The 20,838-nt window shown below is 41.7% G+C and overlaps 1 protein-coding gene across 1 annotated transcript; it reads right to left on the bottom strand.

Moving 5' to 3' along the window:
- Positions 1-13,247: 13,247 nt before the first annotated feature.
- Positions 13,248-14,721, bottom strand: LOC122934555 (forkhead box protein I1c-like). The gene is made up of 2 exons (XM_044290521.1): positions 14,130-14,721; positions 13,248-13,768 (listed from the first exon to the last, which is right to left on the bottom strand). Exons 1-2 carry the CDS (start codon positions 14,719-14,721, stop codon positions 13,248-13,250), a joined length of 1,113 nt encoding a protein of 370 aa, XP_044146456.1.
- Positions 14,722-20,838: the final 6,117 nt, after the last annotated feature.

Raw genomic sequence — 20,838 nt, 5'->3', positions numbered from 1 at the left:
CTGCTGTTTGCTATTTTTCTAATTTCTCTGTCCACCTCTTGAAGTGGACACAGATGCTCAGTTTCTTCAACTGCACACCCTTGAGAAAGGGGCAAGGAATGGGGAGATCTCTGGACCCATGTGAGGTACAGGGCTGGTTCTAGCTTTGATAGAAAGAGATTGTCATGTACTATATGATCTCCGATGATAACTTTTTACACTAATCATGAGAACTCCTTTAAGTATTACATGGTGCATGTTGAAATCAATCGCTTCCCCACCTTTTGGCTAAGATCAGTGTAGTATCTGTTCCAAGTAGAATTAGCAGCCGAAAGGGTGTTTCCTCAATTGAGAATATTTTCATAATTATGATTGTGTATCTGGGGAAACATGGCATGGCTTACTTCTGCAAGGTTATGTACCCTTATAGGCATCTGTCCTGGAGGTATGGGGGGGGGGGGGATGAGACCGTTTCCTCAATCAATGCGACTATCTCCACCTATATTCAGAGTTCTGGAGGACTGTTGCATGACAGTCTAGGCAGACACTACAGCCAATTGTAACTTCCTAAATTTTAAAAAGGGTTGTCCGGTTGTTCAGCCCAATTATGCACTTTCCTTGGAAAAAAAATTGAAATCAATGAGCTGACAATGTTATGCATAGATGTGCTGGGTCCTTGAGAGCAAGACACTTTCTTTATCAATGTTCTGGTTTAAAAATTTGAGTTCTGAATGATCATCCCATTGTATTACCTAAAGCTTTAATGATGAAGAATTTGACATTGGGTTTATTTTAAACTCCATAATTATAAGCCACAAACAAGCAAAAAAAGGGAAAAAATATGTTTTGGTTTCTAATAAAATATTCACAAAGTGCCTATGTACAGACCATTGAACACCTTGGGCTAAAGGTGCTCATAAACCTTAAGGCCACCATACACATTAGTGGATTGTTGGCTGAACCCCGCTGAGAATGATGGGTTTAGCCAAAACCACAGAGAACAACGGGTCATGCCAACAAGCATAAAATTATCAGGAAAGAAACATTGCTTCCAGATAATTCCCTTTTTATTAGTGGAGGTTAGAGCTGCATTTACATGTAGCAATCACCTCTACTGTATGGGGACGAGTGATGGCTACTGCGATCGTTCATCCTCACATAGATTCATAGTTTCTTGGCAGCAGATCACTGTTTAGACAGGATGATCTGCTGCCCCCAAGCAATGATCGAGGAGTCCACATGAAAGATAAATTCACTTGATGAACGATGATGGGAATGTTCCCAATAATCAGCACAAAAAATTGAGCTGTAAAACACGCTATAATGTGTATGGGAAGGTCCCAACTCTCCCCGACAAATGATGTTAGGGAAGAGAAGTTAATATTTTCACCTGATTCTTTTGTTCTCCAAGGACGATGATGGCTATCCTCTGGAAATCCAGCTGTGGTGAAGCTACAAATCCCAGCATGTTCCATTCATTTCTATGGAGTGCTGAGAACAGCCAAACAAGTATAGATCTTCGGAGTTGTAGTTTTACCACAGCTGGAGTGCCGGAGGTTAGCCATCACAGTCCTAGGAGATGTCACCACCAGAGGTGTCTGACAGCGGCCTATTCTACACTTTACCCGTGGAATATCACATACACATTTGACCGTGTATGGAGGAGTTGTTCGAGAGTCGGGCGAGATAACTGTCAGCCATCAGCTGTTGAATGTGTATGGCCAGCTTTAGGCTACTTTCACACTAGCGTTGTTTTAATCCGGCGTTCAATTCCGACACCGGAACTGCCCGCCGGATCCGGAAAAACGTGTGAAAACGGATTACATTTGAATCCTGATCAGGCTTTCGATCACAATGGAAAAATGCATTGGAAAAAACGGATCCGCATTTATGGACTTTAACTTTTTTTTCACATTTTTCGGGTTTAACATGCAAAAGCCGGATCCGTTTTGACTGAACACACGGGGCCGGATCCGGCGTTAATGCAAGTCAATGGGAAAAAAGCCTGATCAGGCGTTCAGTCAAAGTGTTCAGGCTTTTTGGCCGGAGGTAAAAATACTGCATGCTACGTTTTTCTGAAAAGCCTGATCAGTCAAAAAGACTGAACAGAAGACATCCTGATACATCCTGAGGGACGGACTCTCCATTCAGAATGCATTAGGATAAAACTGATCAGTTCTTTTCCGGATTTGAGCCTCTAGGACGGAACTCAGCGCCGGAAAAGAAAAACGCTAGTGTGAAAGTACCCTTAGATAGCTGTCAGCCTAACGTTTATTAATCTGATAGCTTCTGCTCCCAAATCCCCCATGTACACTTGTTTGGCCAAGTGTGCATATGTTCTCAATGGGGAGAGTGGAGTAAGTTGCTCACAGATACCTCTGAAACCCCAGCAGCCCAATACTTCTTTCCCCAACATCTGCCATCAATGGAGAGTTGGGTAACCCCCATACATCTTAGATGATCGGTCATCTCACAGAAATGGTGGGATGGGAGTTAGGGTTAGGCCAATATTTATCTAATGTATAAGGCAACCATAAGTTTTTATGTCAACATTTTCCCTTTGTCTCTGACTATGATGGAAATCTGTGATAGTTTTTTTTGCTGAGTAATAAGTAAGCTTCACATTATCACATAGTACAGTAACATGGATCCTGTGCTGTAACCTCCACACACAGCGGATCAGGGGTCTATCACTACACGTTCTACCATTTATGCTGTTTGTTTTGCCATCAGACCCCCCAGACCTTTACCTTTGTTTCTGGTCTGGAAGGTGGGGAGAGAAAACGTTCTCCATTGTGAGTCAATGGCTGACCATAAACCACTTTAGATTGTTTACAGAGGATTTCAGTGCAGGGCTTCTTCCTTCTGAGCAAGGATTAATGACATTACAGCTGAGGTGGAAAGACACCAAAGGAAGCAACTACAAATATATCTGCATGACATGTAATACTAGGTGGACCGACTGCCATGATAAGAACAAGGATTGTCCACCAGAGGGGTAGTTTTCTTAGAACTTAGAAGAAAGGGGTCACTTTTTTCCCTCAACAGCGCCTCTGTGGTCCCCAGGCTGTATCTTGTACTGCAGCATTTACTAAGTTGCATTACTAAACATAGCCCATTGCCAGGTATGGGATAATAACTCACAACTATAGTCAATGAGACATCTCCTATTCATATGTTGTTCAATTAGGGTTATACTCGGTGGAGGAACAGTCAGAGCAAACAAGTTTGGGGGATCCTCCTTTTTTTGTACTTCTATGGCCACTCAAAACTCTAAAACCCTATGACCATTATACCCACCTTACTCCAGTCAGCTGACATTGATCTGTTGACCAGTTGACCATACACATAAGAGCAAATTTGGCTGAACTCACCATTTTCAGCAGAACCAGCCAACTATCTTCGGTATACAAGTGGCGGGCCAAGTTTCCCTCAAAAGAGGACGACTATTTAAGGTGTATAGCGACCTTTACTTGCTGCCTTATATCAGCAGGGTTGTGGGTGCTACGCAATATTGTGCACAACTAGGAAGATTTTGTGTGATGTCAGTGGTGGGCATAAAGATAAAATCTCCCCTTAAATTTCAAAAATTGCCTTCACACTCACAGCACTGCTGCTTCAAGCGGATTAGATCCAATTAGAACCTTCTAGGGCTGTATGAAATTATAAAAGGAAGGAACTATTTATGTAAAATAGATCATACAGACGTGGACAAAATTGTTGGTACCCTTTGGTCAATGAAAGAAAAAGTCACAATGGTCACAGAAATAACTTTAATCTGACAAAAGTAATAATAAATTAAAATTCTATAAATGTTAACCAATGAAAGTCAGACATTGTTTTTCAACCATGCTTCAACAGAATTATGTAAAAAAATAAACTCATGAAACAGGCATGGACAAAAATGATGGTACCCCTAACTTAATATTTTGTTGCGCAACCTTTTGAGGCAATCACTGCAATCAAACGCTTCCTGTAACTGTCAATGAGACATCTGCACCTCTCAGCAGGTATTTTGGCCCACTCCTCATGAGCAAACTGCTCCAGTTGTGTCCGGTTTGAAGGGTGCCTTTTCCAGACTGCATGTTTCAGCTCCTTCCAAAGATGCTCAATAGGATTGAGGTCAGGGCTCATAGAAGGCCACTTTAGAATAGTCCAATTTTTTCCTCTTAGCCATTCTTGGGTGTTTTTAGCGGTGTGTTTGGGTCATTGTCCTGTTGCAAGACCCATGACCTGCGACTGAGACCAAGCTTTCTGACACTGGCTAGTACATTTCTCTCTAGAATTCCTTGATAGTCTTGAGATTTCATTGTACCCTGCACAGATTCAAGACACCCTGTGCCAGACGCAGCAAAGCAGCCCCAGAACATAACAGAGCCTCCTCCATGTTTCACAGTAGGGACAGTGTTCTTTTCTTGATATGCTTCATTTTTTCGTCTGTGAACATACAGCTGATGTGCCTTGGCAAAAACTTCGATTTTTGTCTCATCTGTCCACAGGACATTCTCCCAGAAGCTTTGTGGCTTGTCAACATGTAGTTTGGCATATTCCAGTCTTGCTTTTTTATGATTCGTTTTCAACAATGGTGTCCTCCTTGGTCGTCTCCCATGTAGTCCACTTTGGCTCAAACAACGACGGATGGTGCGATCTGACACTGATGTTCCTTGAGCATGAAGTTCACCTTGAATCTCTTTAGAAGTCTTTCTAGGCTCTTTTGTTACCATTCGGATTATCCGTCTCTTAGATTTGTCATCAATTTTCCTCCTGCGGCCACGTCCAGGGAGGTTGGCTACAGTCCCATGGATCTTAAACTTATGAATAATATGTGCAACTGTACTCACAGGAACATCTAGTTGCTTGGAGATGGTCTTATAGCCTTTACCTTTAACATGCTTGTCTATAATTTTCTTTCTGATCTCTTGAGACAGCTCTTTCCTTTGCTTCCTCTGGTCCATGTCGAGTGTGGTACACACCATATCACCAAACAACACAGTGATTACCTGGAGCCATATATATAGGCCCAATGGCTGATTACAAGGTTGTAGACACCTGTGATGCTAATTAGTGGACACACCTTGAATTAACATGTCCCTTTGGTCACATTATGTTCTGTGTTTTCTAGGGGTACCATCATTTTTGTCCATGCCTGTTTCATGAGTTTATTTTTTTACATAATTCTGTTGAAGCATGGTTGAAAAACAATGTCTGACTTTCATTGGTTAACATTTATAGAATTTTAATTTATTATTACTTTTGTCAGATTAAAGTTATTTCTGTGACCATTGTGACTTTTTCTTTCATTGACCAAAGGGTACCAACAATTTTGTCCACGTCTGTATCTATTCCATGTCTTCATATATTCTCTCCAATGGTCACAGTTCTTTGTCTAGAAAAACCCAATACACCTACAATATATGTCTGCTAAAAGTTCATTCGGCTCACAGACATCTCTTCCAAATCCCCCATACATGTACAGTACAGACCAAAAGTTTGGACATACCTTCTCATTCAAAGAGTTTTCTTTATTTTCATGACTATGAAGGCATCAAAACTATAAATTAACACATGTGGAATTATATACATAACACAAAAGTGTGAAACAACTGAAAATATGTCATATTCTAGGTTCTTCAAAGTAGCCACCTTTTGCTTTGATTACTGCTTTGCACACTCTTGGCATTCTCTTGATGAGCTTCAAGAGGTAGTCACCTGAAATGGTCTTCCAACAGTCTTGAAGGAGTTCCCAGAGATGCTTAGCACTTGTTGGCCCTTTTGCCTTCACTCTGCGGTCCAGCTCACCCCAAACCATCTCGATTGGGTTCAGGTCCGGTGACTGTGGAGGCCAGGTCATCTGGCGCAGCACCCCATCACTCTCCTTCATGGTCAAATAGCCCTTACTTTCAAAGGTTTCCCAATTTTTCGGACTGACTGACCTTCATTTCTTAAAGTAATGATGGCCACTCGTTTTTCTTTACTTAGCTGCTTTTTTCTTGCCATAATACAAATTCTAACAGTCTATTCAGCAGGACTATCAGCTGTGTATCCACCTAACTTCTCCTCAATGCAACTGATGGTCCCAACCCCATTTATAAGGCAAGAAATCCCACTTAAACCTGACAGGGCACACCTGAGAAGTGAAAACCATTTCAGGTGACTACCTCTTGAAGCTCATCAAGAGAATGCCAAGAGTGTGCAAAGCAGTAATCAAAGCAAAAGGTGGCTACTTTTCATACTAACATATTTTCAGTTGTTTCACACATTTTTGTTATGTATATAATTCCAGCGGAGAAAGCCGCTGCCAGACCCTTCTAGTGGTTGTTTATGTCCAAGGAAAGCAAAGGGGTTGAGCCAAAAAATTACATTTACCCGAGCTCCTCATACACATTAGATAGTTGGTGTTCCAGTCTAAAATAACAGGTTCAGCCAGTAATACGCTAATATGTATGAAGGCCTTAGGGTACGGCCTCACACCTTTTTTTGGAGAAGTGTTGAGGCAGATCTGCCTGCAGGATTTTCAGCCAAAGCCAGAAGTGGATCCACCAGAAAAAAAGTATAGATCATTCCTTTATATTTCTGATTCCTTTCGAATCCACTTCTGACTTGGCAAAAAATCCTGCAGGCAGATCTGAGTCAAAACCTCCTCCAACAAACTCTGTGTGGCCGTACCCTTAGGATGGTTTAGCTTGGTGACCACTCCAATTTGGGTTCCCAACATTAAAGGAAACAAATAACTGCAACTATGGGAAAGAATAGAGGAACTTATGGAAAGGATATAATTAGCATTGAGCAAATTTGTAAAAAATTTGATTCAGCTGCTTTGCCGAATTTCCCAAAGAAATTTGCTTTGTGACGAATTATTTAGCCCAATAAACTATGTTTAGTTTTATATATTTAGTATTGCAATCAAAAATTTACATTGTATTATGACAGTTTAGACATTCAGCGCAAAGGTGTAGGTACCACAGCAGTAGACCTTGCATCTACTATGGGGCTCCTCATCTCAGGTTATTGGGTGCAGCTCAGGTTGGCTGCTTCTCTTATTTGAATGGGTTAACAATGTTAACAAGTAAAAGACTAAGAATTAACCCAAGAATAACGAAAAGGACCAAGTCGTCCAGTCAGGTTTCCTTCAGGTTTGGTTTCAGTTTTGGAAGCCAAAATCAGGAGTGAGAAAGCATAAAGGACGGATACGACTTTTTCTCTTTTCTGAATTCACTTCTAGTTTTGGCTTCCAAAAGAAAGCTGAACATGTGGCCGTACCCTGAGGAGTGGAAATGATGATGAGGATGGTAATAATAATAATAATGTAGGACATGCCTAAAATAATATTTACATAATTATAAAAGTATTCCATTTAGTAATAATAATTAGTGCTGAGCGAATCGAAGTCCACAAAGTGGAATTCAATCCAAGTTTCAGGGAAAATTTGATTTGCCGTGAAGCCGAATTTCCTCATGCTTAGTGGTAACAATAAAATTTTCCCTGAATTGCAAAAAAAATAAAAAATCATACTTACCTCATCCATTTGATCGCGAAGAGCCGGCCGCCGGTATCTTGATTGAAGACCTCACGCAAAATCCCGTATTCAGCACGCTGGCCGATGAGATGTTACACTAGATCTTCCATCAAGATGGCAGCGGCTGGCTCTTCGCGATCAAATGGATGAGGTAAGTATGATTTTTTTAAATTTATTTTTCACTGTAATATTAATGTTAGAGGCCGCGATCAGCTATGAATGTGGCATCTGAGGAGTACAATGATGGAGGCGGCACAATCGCCGCTCCCTATCATTGCACCCACTACTTCCAAAGAAAAGCTCTTTGTGACGAAGTAATTTGTCACAAAGCGAATATTTTTGTAAAATTCAGCAAAGCAGCCGAATCCAATATTCAAATCTCTCATCTCTAATAATAATAGTAGTAGAAATTTAAAATAAGCATATAATGACATTATAGTAATAATCATCATCCTTGTCATTAATACTATCATTTTATTTTAATAGCTATGCATATATTTTATTATATATAAATATACATAAGAAGAAAAAAATGGCAGCACTCTCGCAAAAATTTTGTCGAAAGAAAAATACTTTATTCACCCCTGTGGTCGCACAGTTTCAGCTCATCCATAGAGCCTTTCTCTAAGGGCTCATGCTCATGACCGTATGTATTTTGCAGTCCGCAAAACACAGCTCCACAAAAAAAACGGATGACATTCTTGTGACGTCGGTGTTGCATCCGTTTTTTTTGCAGATCCATTGTAACAATGCCAGTCCTTGTTCGCAAAACGACAAGAATAGGACATGTTCTATTTTTTTGCGGAACGGATACGGAATGCACACCGAGTCATTTCCGTTTTTTGCGGCCCCATTGAAACGAATGGTTCCACATACGAGCCGCAAAAATAAATAAATAAATGGAACGGACACAGACAAAAAAATACGTTCGTGTAAATGAGCCCTAAGAGAAAGAGAAAAGGCTCTATGGATGAGTCGACCACAGGGAAGAATAACGTTTTTTTCATTCCATTCTTTGTCTTACATTGTCCTGGATTTGTTGCCTGCACCTCCATATTTATATAGTGCCTGCTGTGCTGCCATTATCTTCTATATTTATACATACTGTATATATATTTTATATTGCACCGTTAATATGTACTTGTCAGACGTGGGTCCTGAGCCCATGCTGAGAGGCTGCAGGTCTCCGCCCTGCCATAGTTTACATATGAGTGGAGCTAGGAATGGCAGGTTTGCTGTACTGGTTAGAAGTGAATACATTTTGGGTGAGGTCAGAGAGGGACAATAATGCATAATGGGTGATAATAAGGGACATTGTCCATTCTTAGATCGGTGGGAATTCTGCTTTCAGTAGGATAAATGGACCTCATAACTGTATTTCTATCTACCGATGGAGCAGGGCTAATGGCAGGTTTACACCCCCGATTGTTGGGGACAAACGTTCCTGCCAATGCCCATTCCTGACAATCTGCCCGTCTAAGGCTACTTTCACATCTGCGTTTTTGCTGGATCCTTCAGGGATCAGCAAAAACGCTTCCGTCACGATAATACAACCATCTGCATCCGTTATGAATCCGGTTTTATTATCTCTAAAAGCAGACAGATCCATCTGTAAAATTATTGCAAGACAATGGGTGTCAGATCCGTTTTCTTTTGTGTCCGAGAAAACGGATCCGGCATCATTGACTTACATTGTGTTTCATGCAAGCAGCGTATTTCCGTCCGGTATGGGAGCGCAACCAAACGGAACGGAATACATTCTTGTGTCCTCCGTTCCATTCAGTTTTGTCCCCATTGACCATGAATGGGTACAAAAATGAATCGTTTTCCTTCGGTATTAGGATCCTATGACGGAGCTAAATACCGGAAATGAAAAACGCTGATGTCAAAGTAGCCTAAAGGTGCAACCGATCATCGGGCGATCCGGTTGTTCGTGCAGAGAAATAAATTAGCATTTCTGAAACAATGCAGCTGTATGAGGACGAGCGATCACAATAGCAATCCCCACGTCCTCATACTGTGGAGGTGATCGCTGCGTGTAAATACAGAGCTTCGCCTTCACTGAACGAGCAGCCGACTTGGCGCATGTAAATCCGTAAGATTGTGAATTGTCATAAACCTTGCAGAGATGTGTGCATGGAGGGAGGCTGTACAGCAGCACGTGGAGTCCATATGGCGCCATACTATGTAGCAGTAAGCTCTCTACAGTATATTCAGCCAATATGGTGCCTCGTTATAACCAGAACACCTAGGAGAAGAGAGATTGTGGTGCCACCCTACAAGCATCATTGCCATGAATATATTTAGGGGGTCCTTCTGTAATCACTCAGTGTTCAGGTGGCTTATTACACATCTGGTGCTACTTAAAGGGGTTCTCCAGGCTTTGAATATTGATATCCTCAGGACAAGTCATCAATATCAAATCGGCGAGGGTCCGACACCCGGCACTCCCGCCGATCAGCTGTACGAGGACATGGTGCGCAGTGTGTACATGCCGTCTCCTCATACAGCTGGAAGGTCATTAATATCAGATCGGCGGGGGTCCTCCGCCAATCTGATATTGATAATCTTTCATGGGGATAGGTCATCAATATTAAAAGCCTGGAGAACCCCCTTAAGAAGTGAGAGACCTATTAGACCCCAAAATCTCCAAACCAATTATTGGGAACAAGCGTATCATAAGGCTCGTTCCCGGTTATTGGCCAATATAGTTGAGCAGCCGATGAAGGTTTGTTTGTCCGCTGATTGGCATATTTTATCAGGATGAAAGATGCCCGATTAACGCTAGGACATCCCCCTGCGTAATCAGGTATGTGCTGCTGATAATTAACAGTACGGCTGCAGTAGCTATCAGTCCTCCCACATTCAGTTTCCATTGGTTTGTGTAATCAGGCAGATGCAAACGAGCGCTGATGGATATGTTATCATCCATTGACGCCTGCACTGCCTGAACCTCAGGCAGTGTAATAAGGCCATGAGCATGGAGCCGCCTTCATACAACCCAGGTGGAATCGGTGGGATTTATCTAATATATATGGTCACGTTTAGGGTTGTGTTACACTGCCCGATATTTATACAGGCCAATGCAAAGTGAACATAAGAGGAATGATCGCTACCGCAGTCATTCCTCCCTCATTCACGTCTGCTGATTATCGGGCAGTACATCACTGATTATACAGGAGATGTGCTGCCGATAATCGGACATCTTTCATACTGATGAAAGCTGCCCATCAGTCAACAAATGAGCTTATTCATTGGCTGATCAGCTGCAAGCCATACAGGCCAGTTATTGGGAACAAGCGTTCATAGGAGTGTTTGTTCCCGATAATTGCCCCGAAAATCCTGCAGTATAATAGGGCCTTTAGTTGAGCTGGATTCTGCCGTGTGTACAAACCTAACAATGTAAACCTAGTACATTTTGGCGCACATTGTTGTATCTTAAATGGGTTGGTAACAACTTGAAGAAAACAAAGCAGCGCTCACCTGAAGCCAACAACTTGAGAAGCGCGGACACGGCCTGGAGTCGGCTGCTTAAACGGTAGAAAAATGGGGGTTGTAGTAAAGCTTCTAAAAAAGTTGCGCTTTATTTTATGTGGTGAAAACTTCCAAATACAAGACTGGTATGTGGTCTGCGCGTTTCGGACCTATCAATCAAGATCCTTACTGAGGACCATGATTGATAGATCCGAAACGCGTAGACCGCATACCAGTCTTGTATTTTGAAGTTTTCACTGCATGAAATAAAGCACAACTTTTTTTAGAAGCTGGACTACGACCCCCTTTGTTCTATATCTTAAAGGGGTTATACAATACCATAAATTGCCCCCCCATGTGCCGGGCCTCTCACAAGGAATATAGTTACCCTGCTCCCCGCGCTGCTCGTGTTCCAGCAGGGAACAACCTGCCGGGCCTCTGCACACTCCGGCATTGCCGGACGCTCTGTCCGGCCCCACTCACTGTAATGGGGACCGGCAGAGATCCAGCCACATACTGGCAAATATGCTGAAAATCATCCAGAAGAGAACCGCTGCATATTTGCCGGACGGAGCCTTACAAACCTCCTGCAATTCCGGAGTGTGCAGACTGCCGGATCTCTAACACTAGTCTGCAACTAGCCTAATCAGGGGCAACCCCTTTAAACATGGCCATGCATATTAGATAAATTTCATATAAATCTGGTAAATTCATAGGATTTTTTCCACTAGTGTGTGGGGGTCTCTCAACTCTCTCCAGACCACACATGCCTGGGAAAAAAGGATGGGGTATGTTGGATTTCAGCCTTCTCAGTCCTTTGTTCCCACAACTTATTCTCCTTTCTATGGTGAAAAAAAACATGCATGCCCAGCTGAGCTGAGGGTACCTGTATGTGGTGAAGTGGAGGAATAGCTGACAGCCATCCGTTCAGATGACGGCTACCACAAGGCTCTGTTCACACTAGCATCCTAGTTTCTGTTTATAAAGGAACCATGACAGCTACAATGTATCTTTTTTTAGGCTAGTCCTGATAGATCCCATTGGCTTATAACCAAGTCCTTCAGATTTCTCTCATTTTTTTTTATAGCTCTACAGACTGGGCTATGCTTGACATAAAAAGCTAAAGAAACCGGACAGAGCTAAAAAAAAAAAAAACACTAGTGTGAACAAAGCCTTATTGAAAGGCTACAACTTATACATAATTCCAAACACAATTTTTGCAAATTTTTTACACATCTTTAATTTTCATAAATAAAACAAACATTTCTAAAAATAATAATAATCATAATTTACAATAGAAAATAGACCGCTATAAATCTGCATATACATTCTGTTCAGCAATGATGGAGCCCAGATATATATGGGAAGCAAAGCTATGCACATGACTGGTATTATACCAGAAAGATTGTCCTGCCAATGCTTAAAGGGGTTGTCTGTGTTTAATACTGATGACCTATCCTCAGGATGAGGGGCTGAGTTGCAATACCCAGCACAGCCACCAAACAATGGATGGCGCTATGCTTGATATGCTGTGAAGAGGCTGCGGCACTCACCGGAAAGAGGTGCTGAGTGTCGGACCCCCACCGATCACATACTGATGGCTTATCTTGAGGATAGTTCATCAATATTAAAAACAATAAGTATTAGGGGGCTCCCGGGAATGAAGCTCAGCCTGCTATACCACTTAGCTGATCAGATATACAATAATGAAAAATGGCTGGCTATATTGTCTCACAAAACATATATACAAGTATAAATCGTCATACATAAAACTATGAAAAAAAATAATAAAAAACAATAAATGTAGTCACGGTCCCTCTATATTTTAGTGCACTTTTCACAGTGATACTCATATAACCAAGGTGAGCCAGATATCTGAGTAGCGCTCTTAATTGATTTATCATGAGGTGGGTATTTCATGTATCGTATTATTATAGTAATATAGTCTCATAATGGCCACTTATTAAGTTCCATAGAAGCCACGTTGTTATGGTTGTGTACTGCTGTCATATATGAGTATCACTCTGAAAAGTGCGAGAGCTCCGCACTAAAATATAGAGGGACCGTGACTACATTTATTATTTTTTTCATAGTTTTATTATAGTTTTATGTATGAGGATTTATATTTGTGCATATGTTTTGTGAGAATAAATTGAGGTATTCTGATGCAATGTAGCCAGCCATTTTTCATTAGTGTACATCAATATTAAACAACCCCTCTCAGTCCTCACCCAGTGGTTACTGGGCCTCCATGGAAATATTGTACCTGTATGCTAGTTCAGTATCTCCCATATATATGAGGGTGTTGGGATTGTAGCTGTTGTAAGAACTGGGGCTTCTGGTTGGTTGCAGAGAAAGAGTTGTAATACGAGTTTCTGCTATAGAACAGATTATTGTCCTGTACATCTCCGGCCAGATCCGCAGTTGGGATGGAGTTGAAGCCGTTCAAGCCTGTGATGTTCCTCTGAGAGAGTTCGTTGACCAGGCCCAATGACACTTGTTTGCTCGCTGAGTTTGTTTCAATGTTTGTAATACTGTTGAAGAAGTTATTGAGGCAAGGCGTATAAGAAACGGCTGGTGGTGATGGAGACTTCAGATCGTGTGTCAATGAAGTCTCCACAGCAGGTGGTGATGGGGTAGACACCGAGCTTTCTTTGTCTTTTCTGTCTTTTAAGTCATCTTCGACTTTAGCGCTCTTGGCTGAGTTGGAATCAGCTTTGCTTTTTCTCTTTCTGCGGAAGTTGCCGTTGTCAAACATTTTTTCACAGTTGGAGTCAAGCGTCCAGTAGTTTCCTTTACCTGAAAAGATAGGAACACAGACATAAGTGGAAGTTAAGATATCAAAAGGTCTAATAATAAAAAGTAATCAAAGTAATAAAAAGCACAATAAATGACTAGACAATAGAAAAGGTTAAAAGTAAAATAAAATAAAAAGTTTAATCATTATAGTAAGACAAAAAAAGTTTAAAAAACATACACAATAAAATATAAAGAAAAATAATACAAAAAAGACATAAAATAATTAATCTTTTCCTACATTTAGCAGCAGCAAGTGACTATTATAGTTTCTGATAGATACAAATTACTATACAAAATTCATGAAATTGTTAATCTATGGGAACTAGATGAAATAATTACATTTCACTGGAACCTTCCTTACCTGGATCACTTTCATCTCTTGCAACTTTCTTGAAGCAGTCGTTCAGAGATAAATTATGCCTGATAGAGTTTTGCCATCCAGCTTTACTCTTCTTATAGAAGGGGTAGTTGTCTGCCACATATTGATAAATCTGGCTCAGGGTTAGTTTCTTCTCTGGAGTGTGTTGTATGGCCATGGCAATGAGTGCAGAATAAGAATATGGAGGCCTCACCATCTTCATCAATTCTTCCTGGGATGCAACTGACAACCAGCTGAGATCTGACCCGCCAAAACCTGCTGAATTTGGTAAGAACTGTCGCTGGGATCCATATGCTGCAGGCATGTATGGAGATGGGCTGTTTCCATGTAGGTAACTTGATGTGTTGTTGACTCCAGGACCTCCAAGCCACAAATAGGGGTTTGTTGGGGGAGCATAGTCCCCTATTCCATAGTTGGATGCCCTCTGAGATGCATGAAGATTCTGCTGGTGGTACATGCTGAAGTTGTCACAATACACTGCCATCTCCGGAGCTTCCTGGGCACTTTTGGGATGCGGTTGGAGTGGGTTTGATGTTGGAAATCTCTGATGAGCTGGTAGATGGATGGAGTTCATAGTCTTCACAGCACCTTCAAGTGCTTCTGATGATCTGTGTCAAGCCTCAACAAGACTCGTCTTTATACAACCCAAGACCTTCCTGCCTGGGGCTAAGAATAGGTGTGTCCTCTTGTGAGCTACTAGTTGGATAGCTCAGTAGAAGAGTTATGGGTGGATATAGATGGTCTCACCTTCAGAGAGGCACCAGAGAAAACAATGGATTCTTTTCAATGATTGTCCTCGTCTGTCTGCCACTGCAGGACATTATTTCTCCATTTCTTATGCTAATTTAGTAGAACAAGTGGCAGTTAAACATGACCCTACATCTTTATATACTGTAACTGGCTCAATATACAGCTTGTAAAATATTTTTATACTTATATAAACTATTTTAAAGTATCTTGCTTGATACTATAAACTAGCTTAAGATATAAAATTTAGGCATGTAATCACATTAGTTTTTAAATCAGTGTTAAAAGTGTATCTGTATCCTATGAGTACCTTGATCTTCTCCTTCACCTTAATCCTTGGTTCAACAGAGCAGAATTATTACAGGGGGCATATTAGAAAGCTGCCCTGTATGCATAAAGATATAGATGTATATGTATATATTGAGGGTGACTGGTATAGAGTGTTGTTATTAGAGCTTGTGTAATTTTGGGTGGGTATGTGTGATCCAGAATCTAAGAGGGCATCATCCCAGAAGTCTCCTTGGTGGAAAGCAATAAGTAACCAATTGGATAATTGAGGGGTAAATATGAAGAGATAGAGGTTTAGTGTAGAAAATAAGAGGGTAGACAGTAGCTACTGGAGTATACAAAGCTGAAAGGCAAAGGAAGGGACGAAAGATAATCATAATCTTTCCATTTATTCAGCTCACTTGCAGATGTTGGACATGGTTGCCACCCCATGACCCTTATGACTTGTGCCTATTAAAATAGCATATAAAATATACTTAGTTAGAAGGACTCATACTAAACACAACAAGAAAAGTACAAAAAAAAAGAAGATTGATTTCAATGTTAATGAAAGTAAAAATGTCGGCATGTAAATCCAGACTTGATGGGACATCACCACACTTGTAAATTTACTGGAATCGAGACATTGTCTATACATTATTAACAACTTCCATTAGTACAAGTGTGAAACCTGCCACTATCTCATGATGACCACAAATAAAAACCATGACTAATAGTTATTAAGACTGAACAAAATGTTAGGGGACGACCACACGGCGGAGTTGTGTTGTGGTTGCGACATGGCTAGGCTCCGGTCAAGTATGGCTGTGGTCGTAGAGGCCACAGCTGTCTCTAATGGCAAGATCAATAAGTCATGAGTATGAAGGTGCTCGAAGAGGTATAGTTTATTGTTTGAATTCACACTTTAGAATGAGGTGATTCCCAGATCAAGATCATTTTCACATCATGTAAACATTAGAAATGATGGCATCAGAAGGCTGAGCAAACCACCACAAAGTTGCTTCTTAAAATTTAGACCTGTCAAAAAAATATGGATATACATACCCGATAATTAGAGATGAGCGAGTCGAATTTGACAAAGTGGAATTCTATTCAAATTTCAGGAAAAATTTGATTCGCACCGAAGCCGAATTTCCTTACATGGAGAAAGGAACTCTGGGAAGGCGGGATCACCCATACTGACATGCATGCAGCCAATCAGCAGCCAGCCCTGTGATGTCACAGCCCTATAAATAGCGGCAGCCATCTTGGATTCTGCCATTTTCCAGTGTACTTAGTGCAGGGAGAGACATCAGCAGGCACTAGGGACAGTGCTAGGAAAAACGTCATTGTGCTGAAAAAACGATTTACAAGTGCAGGGCAAGATTATTCAAGGTGTAGGGAAAGGAAAGGGAGGAATTATTCCACAGCACAGGGGCGTAGCTATAGGGGAAGCAGGGCAAGCGGCTGCTTTGGGGCCCTGACCCAAAAGGGGCCCATCCAGAAGGAGGAGGACTAAAGGATTGGGTAAGGGCCCCCTCAACAGTATTGACGGGCCTGGTCTGAGAGAGTGATCTTTACTAGCCACAAGAATGGGGCGGCCTGAAAGGAAGGGGTTGTGAAAAAATTACTGGGGGAGGGGGGCCCTATTTAAAAATTTGCTGTGGGACCCAGTCATTTCTAGCTATGCCACTGCCACAGCATTTATGCAGAACAGGGTTCAGTAGGGGAGGTTACAGCCTGTGTAATAGGAACAATCCCATTACACCTTGCTGCACTGACTGCGGATCCAAATTGTCATTATACAGCTCTGTAATTCCAGCAAACCGTTCTTGTCATTTGGGTGCAAGTGCTGTGTGATACAGCCATTAACAGGGTTTATTACAAGGAAATATTTCTACGTCTTATTTGCCCTTGTGAAGTGAGAAAATTACAGACTTTTTTGGGGTGTTTTCCTTTTTATTTATTTATTTGATCTAACAGTATGTCAGACAGAGAAGTGCCAGGCCATGCACAGAGGAGTGGCAGAGGCCTAAATGTTTCTGACCCTCTCCATCTCCGTGCACCACAGGATGTCATCCTTCCCATCCATGATGACTGTGAACTCGTGATGTTTTCCCTGACAAAGAGACCAGGGGCTGGTAGTTATGGTTTGAATCTTAATGAACTTTGCGACTCTTCCGGGCTCCAAGCAATCTTGCAGCTTTGTCTTCTCATTGTCTGTAGCTACTAGAGCCCTGTTCATGCCAGGCAGGTTCCCCCAGAAGTATCTGGTTCGATGAACAGCCGATAGCGCACTTGCATCAATCTTGCAAGGATTAAGCTCCAGGTGTAAAGATTTTTTTGGGGGGAATGCTTTCTCCAAAATGTGATTAAAATTAAAAGAAACTAAACTTAAATTCGCCAATATATTATCCCAATATTCGAGGGAAATTACCGGACAACCAATTTGCCAAGCCTTTTGTCCCGGAGAACGTGCATTATTAAATCGTGTTTTAAGCAACACTTTATAAAGTTGAGAAATGTTAACCTTTTCTCCCATATTCCCTATAAATTAATAGAAGAAGCGGGGAGATGGAGAAAGCGATTACACAGGGCATGGGGGAGGAGGGGGTCAAACATGAGGACAGAGGAGGACACGGAGCAACATATATTCGATACTTCAAACCTGTAACCAGGTCCTAGCTGACACAGAAGATCAAAGGAGGGGGGCGGCAGGAAGCAGGGGAGACCGAAACATCAGAAGGAGGGCGACCGCCCCATCTGCGAGCGAGGCAGCAAGCAGACACCGCCAGACAAGGTGGACAAACGCAGGGGATCCGACGAGAGTCCGGTCCAGCAGAAGGCAAAGGGCCCAAAGGTGGGGGCATCCCGCAGTTCAGAAAGAGAGGCTCGTGTCTTGCATAGTGCGGCGGGATAGAAGAGTTTGCAGGGAGTAGCGACGGAGCAAACCTACGTCATCACGTCTTCATCCCCTCTGACAAAGGGGCTTCATCATCAGGAGAAGAGGGTGGTAGCTTGCCCGTGAGGCAGTGGCGGAGCCAGCAAGTTGCTAGCATGGCCGGGAGTCAGCAGGGTGACAGTAGTGGGAGGTCGGTAGCCAAACGTGCCTGGGGTATACCACCCACTTTGCAGGAACATGGTTATAAGGGAAAATATTAGCATTCTTAATACAGAATGCTTACTAAAATGTGGCTCGAGGGGTTAAACAATAATAAAAAAAATTAACTCACCTCATCTTCTTGTTCACGCAGCCGGCATCGCCTTCTTTCTTCTTCTTTCAGGACCTTTGATGACCTTTCTATCTTCATTCAGCAGGACCTGTGCTGACGTCCCCATGCTCACCACGTCATCAAAGGTTCTTTTGCAGTTCCGCGTCTCTTAGCACGTTCATCTCTTATATAGTGATTGATGGGGCTAAAGAGATGTTGTCCGACCAGTCACTGTCCTTAAATGCTTGTCATTACAGCCCTATCCGTGTTCTTGTATCTTGTGAACAAACTGGAATTTGCAACATAGCTGGAGACATTTTGCTCCATTTTCTTGGACTTGTTGCCTTTCACTACAGTTCAGTTTTTTCCCTTTTTTTCAGTTTGGCGAGACATAGTCCTATGTACAGACAAATGCCTTTTTAGAAATCTGCCTCCCTTATAAGTGCTAAGCTTCACTTCTCATCTGTACGCGGCACAAAGGTAAGAATGTGGTGGATTTCTAGGACAGTAACCATGTTATAACGGAAAGCCATAATGGAATCCCTAACGCTAGTGTAAACCCAACCTTACTTTGATGTGCAAAACCTTTACGAGAATCTATTCTCTGCTAAAGTGACACATGTCAGATTTCCAAAATCTGGCTTGGTCAATAAGGCCCAAACAGGCTTGGTCACTAAGGGGTTAATAGAACAGGTTCTGTAGACATCTATGTGGAATCAGCTGACGACGGTATAAAAGGAGTGCGCTTCTTCTTGGCTAACATGGACCTGTAAGGCTGAGTTCATACTCAAATTTCGCTGATCTCTACAGATAATGCATCCCCTGGAAATCAGCCAAAGCACAGTCTGGCAATAAAATTTCCCAGTGTAGGTGATATATGTATCTTACTTGGTTCCATTATTTTGGTACAACCACATGGTCAGGTTTCTGTATTTTTGGAATTCAAAACCAGGAGTGAAATAAATAATGAGCAGCCATATCTGTCCTTTATACTTTCTCTCCTTTTATGGTCCGCTGGTGATTTGACTTCCAAAACTGCATCAGGAAACCTGACCGTGTGGCTGTACCCTTACTGCAGAAATCATTTTAGAAAAAGGTCCAGAGTGTCAGGACCAAAATTATGCGTAGATTAAACACAAATTGAGATCGTTATGAAGTTCCCAAAAGATTTGAATTTTGGAAAATCTTAAACTTTCGTGACTGATCCCACACAATTTTTTTAAGATCAGAAGACAGAGAAGAAGTCTGCCATCACAAAGGGATACTTTTTAAACAGTTTTTTTTAAATTTAAAAATACATGTTATTAAGCAGGCTGTTTATTACCACCGGCTCCAGCATCAGACTGGCCCACCAGAGTACAATAGTATTTTCTGGTGGGCCCAGGATCTCATATCATAGTGGACCCTAAAGGTCCAGGAGAAAAAAACGCATTTGGAACTTCCTTTGGGGACAATCACAAACTAATAGACTTTAGTGATAATACAGGAGTTTGGCCCCAAGAATAATTTCCTCTGGTGGGCCCAAAGGACCCTAGTCTGACCCTGACTAACATTTGCCACCAGGGCAGAGTTAGGACTCTACCATACATACTAGATGTTTTGCAGGTCCAGCTGAAAGGGTGGGTTTGGCCAACATTCATCTATTGAGTTGGACTACTTTGAGTTCTCAGCTATTTCGCTCCTTGGTTGAGAAGTTGTATTGACTGATCCTACCCATAAAGGCTTCCAAATTTAGTCTATGCTTTAATATACTGCAGGTCACTGACCTACAGAATGCGTAAAGGAAGCATTCTTCACTTTCCTTGTTAAACACAGAAACAGAAGCAGAAGAAGACCACATGGTCCATCTAGTATGTATTTTTTCTTTTTTTTAGCTCCTGCAGTTATCCACCACTTGTAGAATCACATGTGGTTTTTTGGAGGCATTTTTTCCTAAACAATTTATGAACTACTTTCTTCTGGCATTTTTTCCCTATAAAAAAGGACATCTCAAAACCTCAGAAAAAGAAATGCACAAAACGTCAACTAATTAACAACGCCAGTAGCAATAAAAAATTCTACTAAAAACCTATGTGTGAACACATCCTTAGGCCTCTTTCACATGACCGTATGGCTTTTTCAGTGTTTTGCGGACCGTTTTTAACGGATATGTTTTTCATTTTTTTAGTTTAGTAGTGTTTCGGTTCCATTCTGTTTTTCCGTTCCATTTTTCCGCTTGGTTTCCGTTTTTTGCGGATTTCAAACGGCAACGGAAGAATGGCATATACAGTATACAGTAATTACATAGAAAAATTGGGCTGGGCATAACATTTTCAATAGATGGTTACGCAAAAACGGAATGGATACGGAAGACATACGGATGCATTCCGTATGTGTTCCTTTTTTTGCAGAACTATTGACTTGGGCCTCTTGCACACGTGTTTTTTTTCCGTTTACGCTCAGTTTTTTGCGTTCCATATACAGAG

Source organism: Bufo gargarizans, chromosome 1, assembly GCF_014858855.1.
Source record: "Bufo gargarizans isolate SCDJY-AF-19 chromosome 1, ASM1485885v1, whole genome shotgun sequence".
In the NCBI taxonomy this organism is placed as follows: domain Eukaryota; kingdom Metazoa; phylum Chordata; class Amphibia; order Anura; family Bufonidae; genus Bufo; species Bufo gargarizans.
The sequence above is the reverse complement of the archived record's forward strand: the minus strand, read 5'-3'. Positions and strand labels throughout refer to the sequence as shown.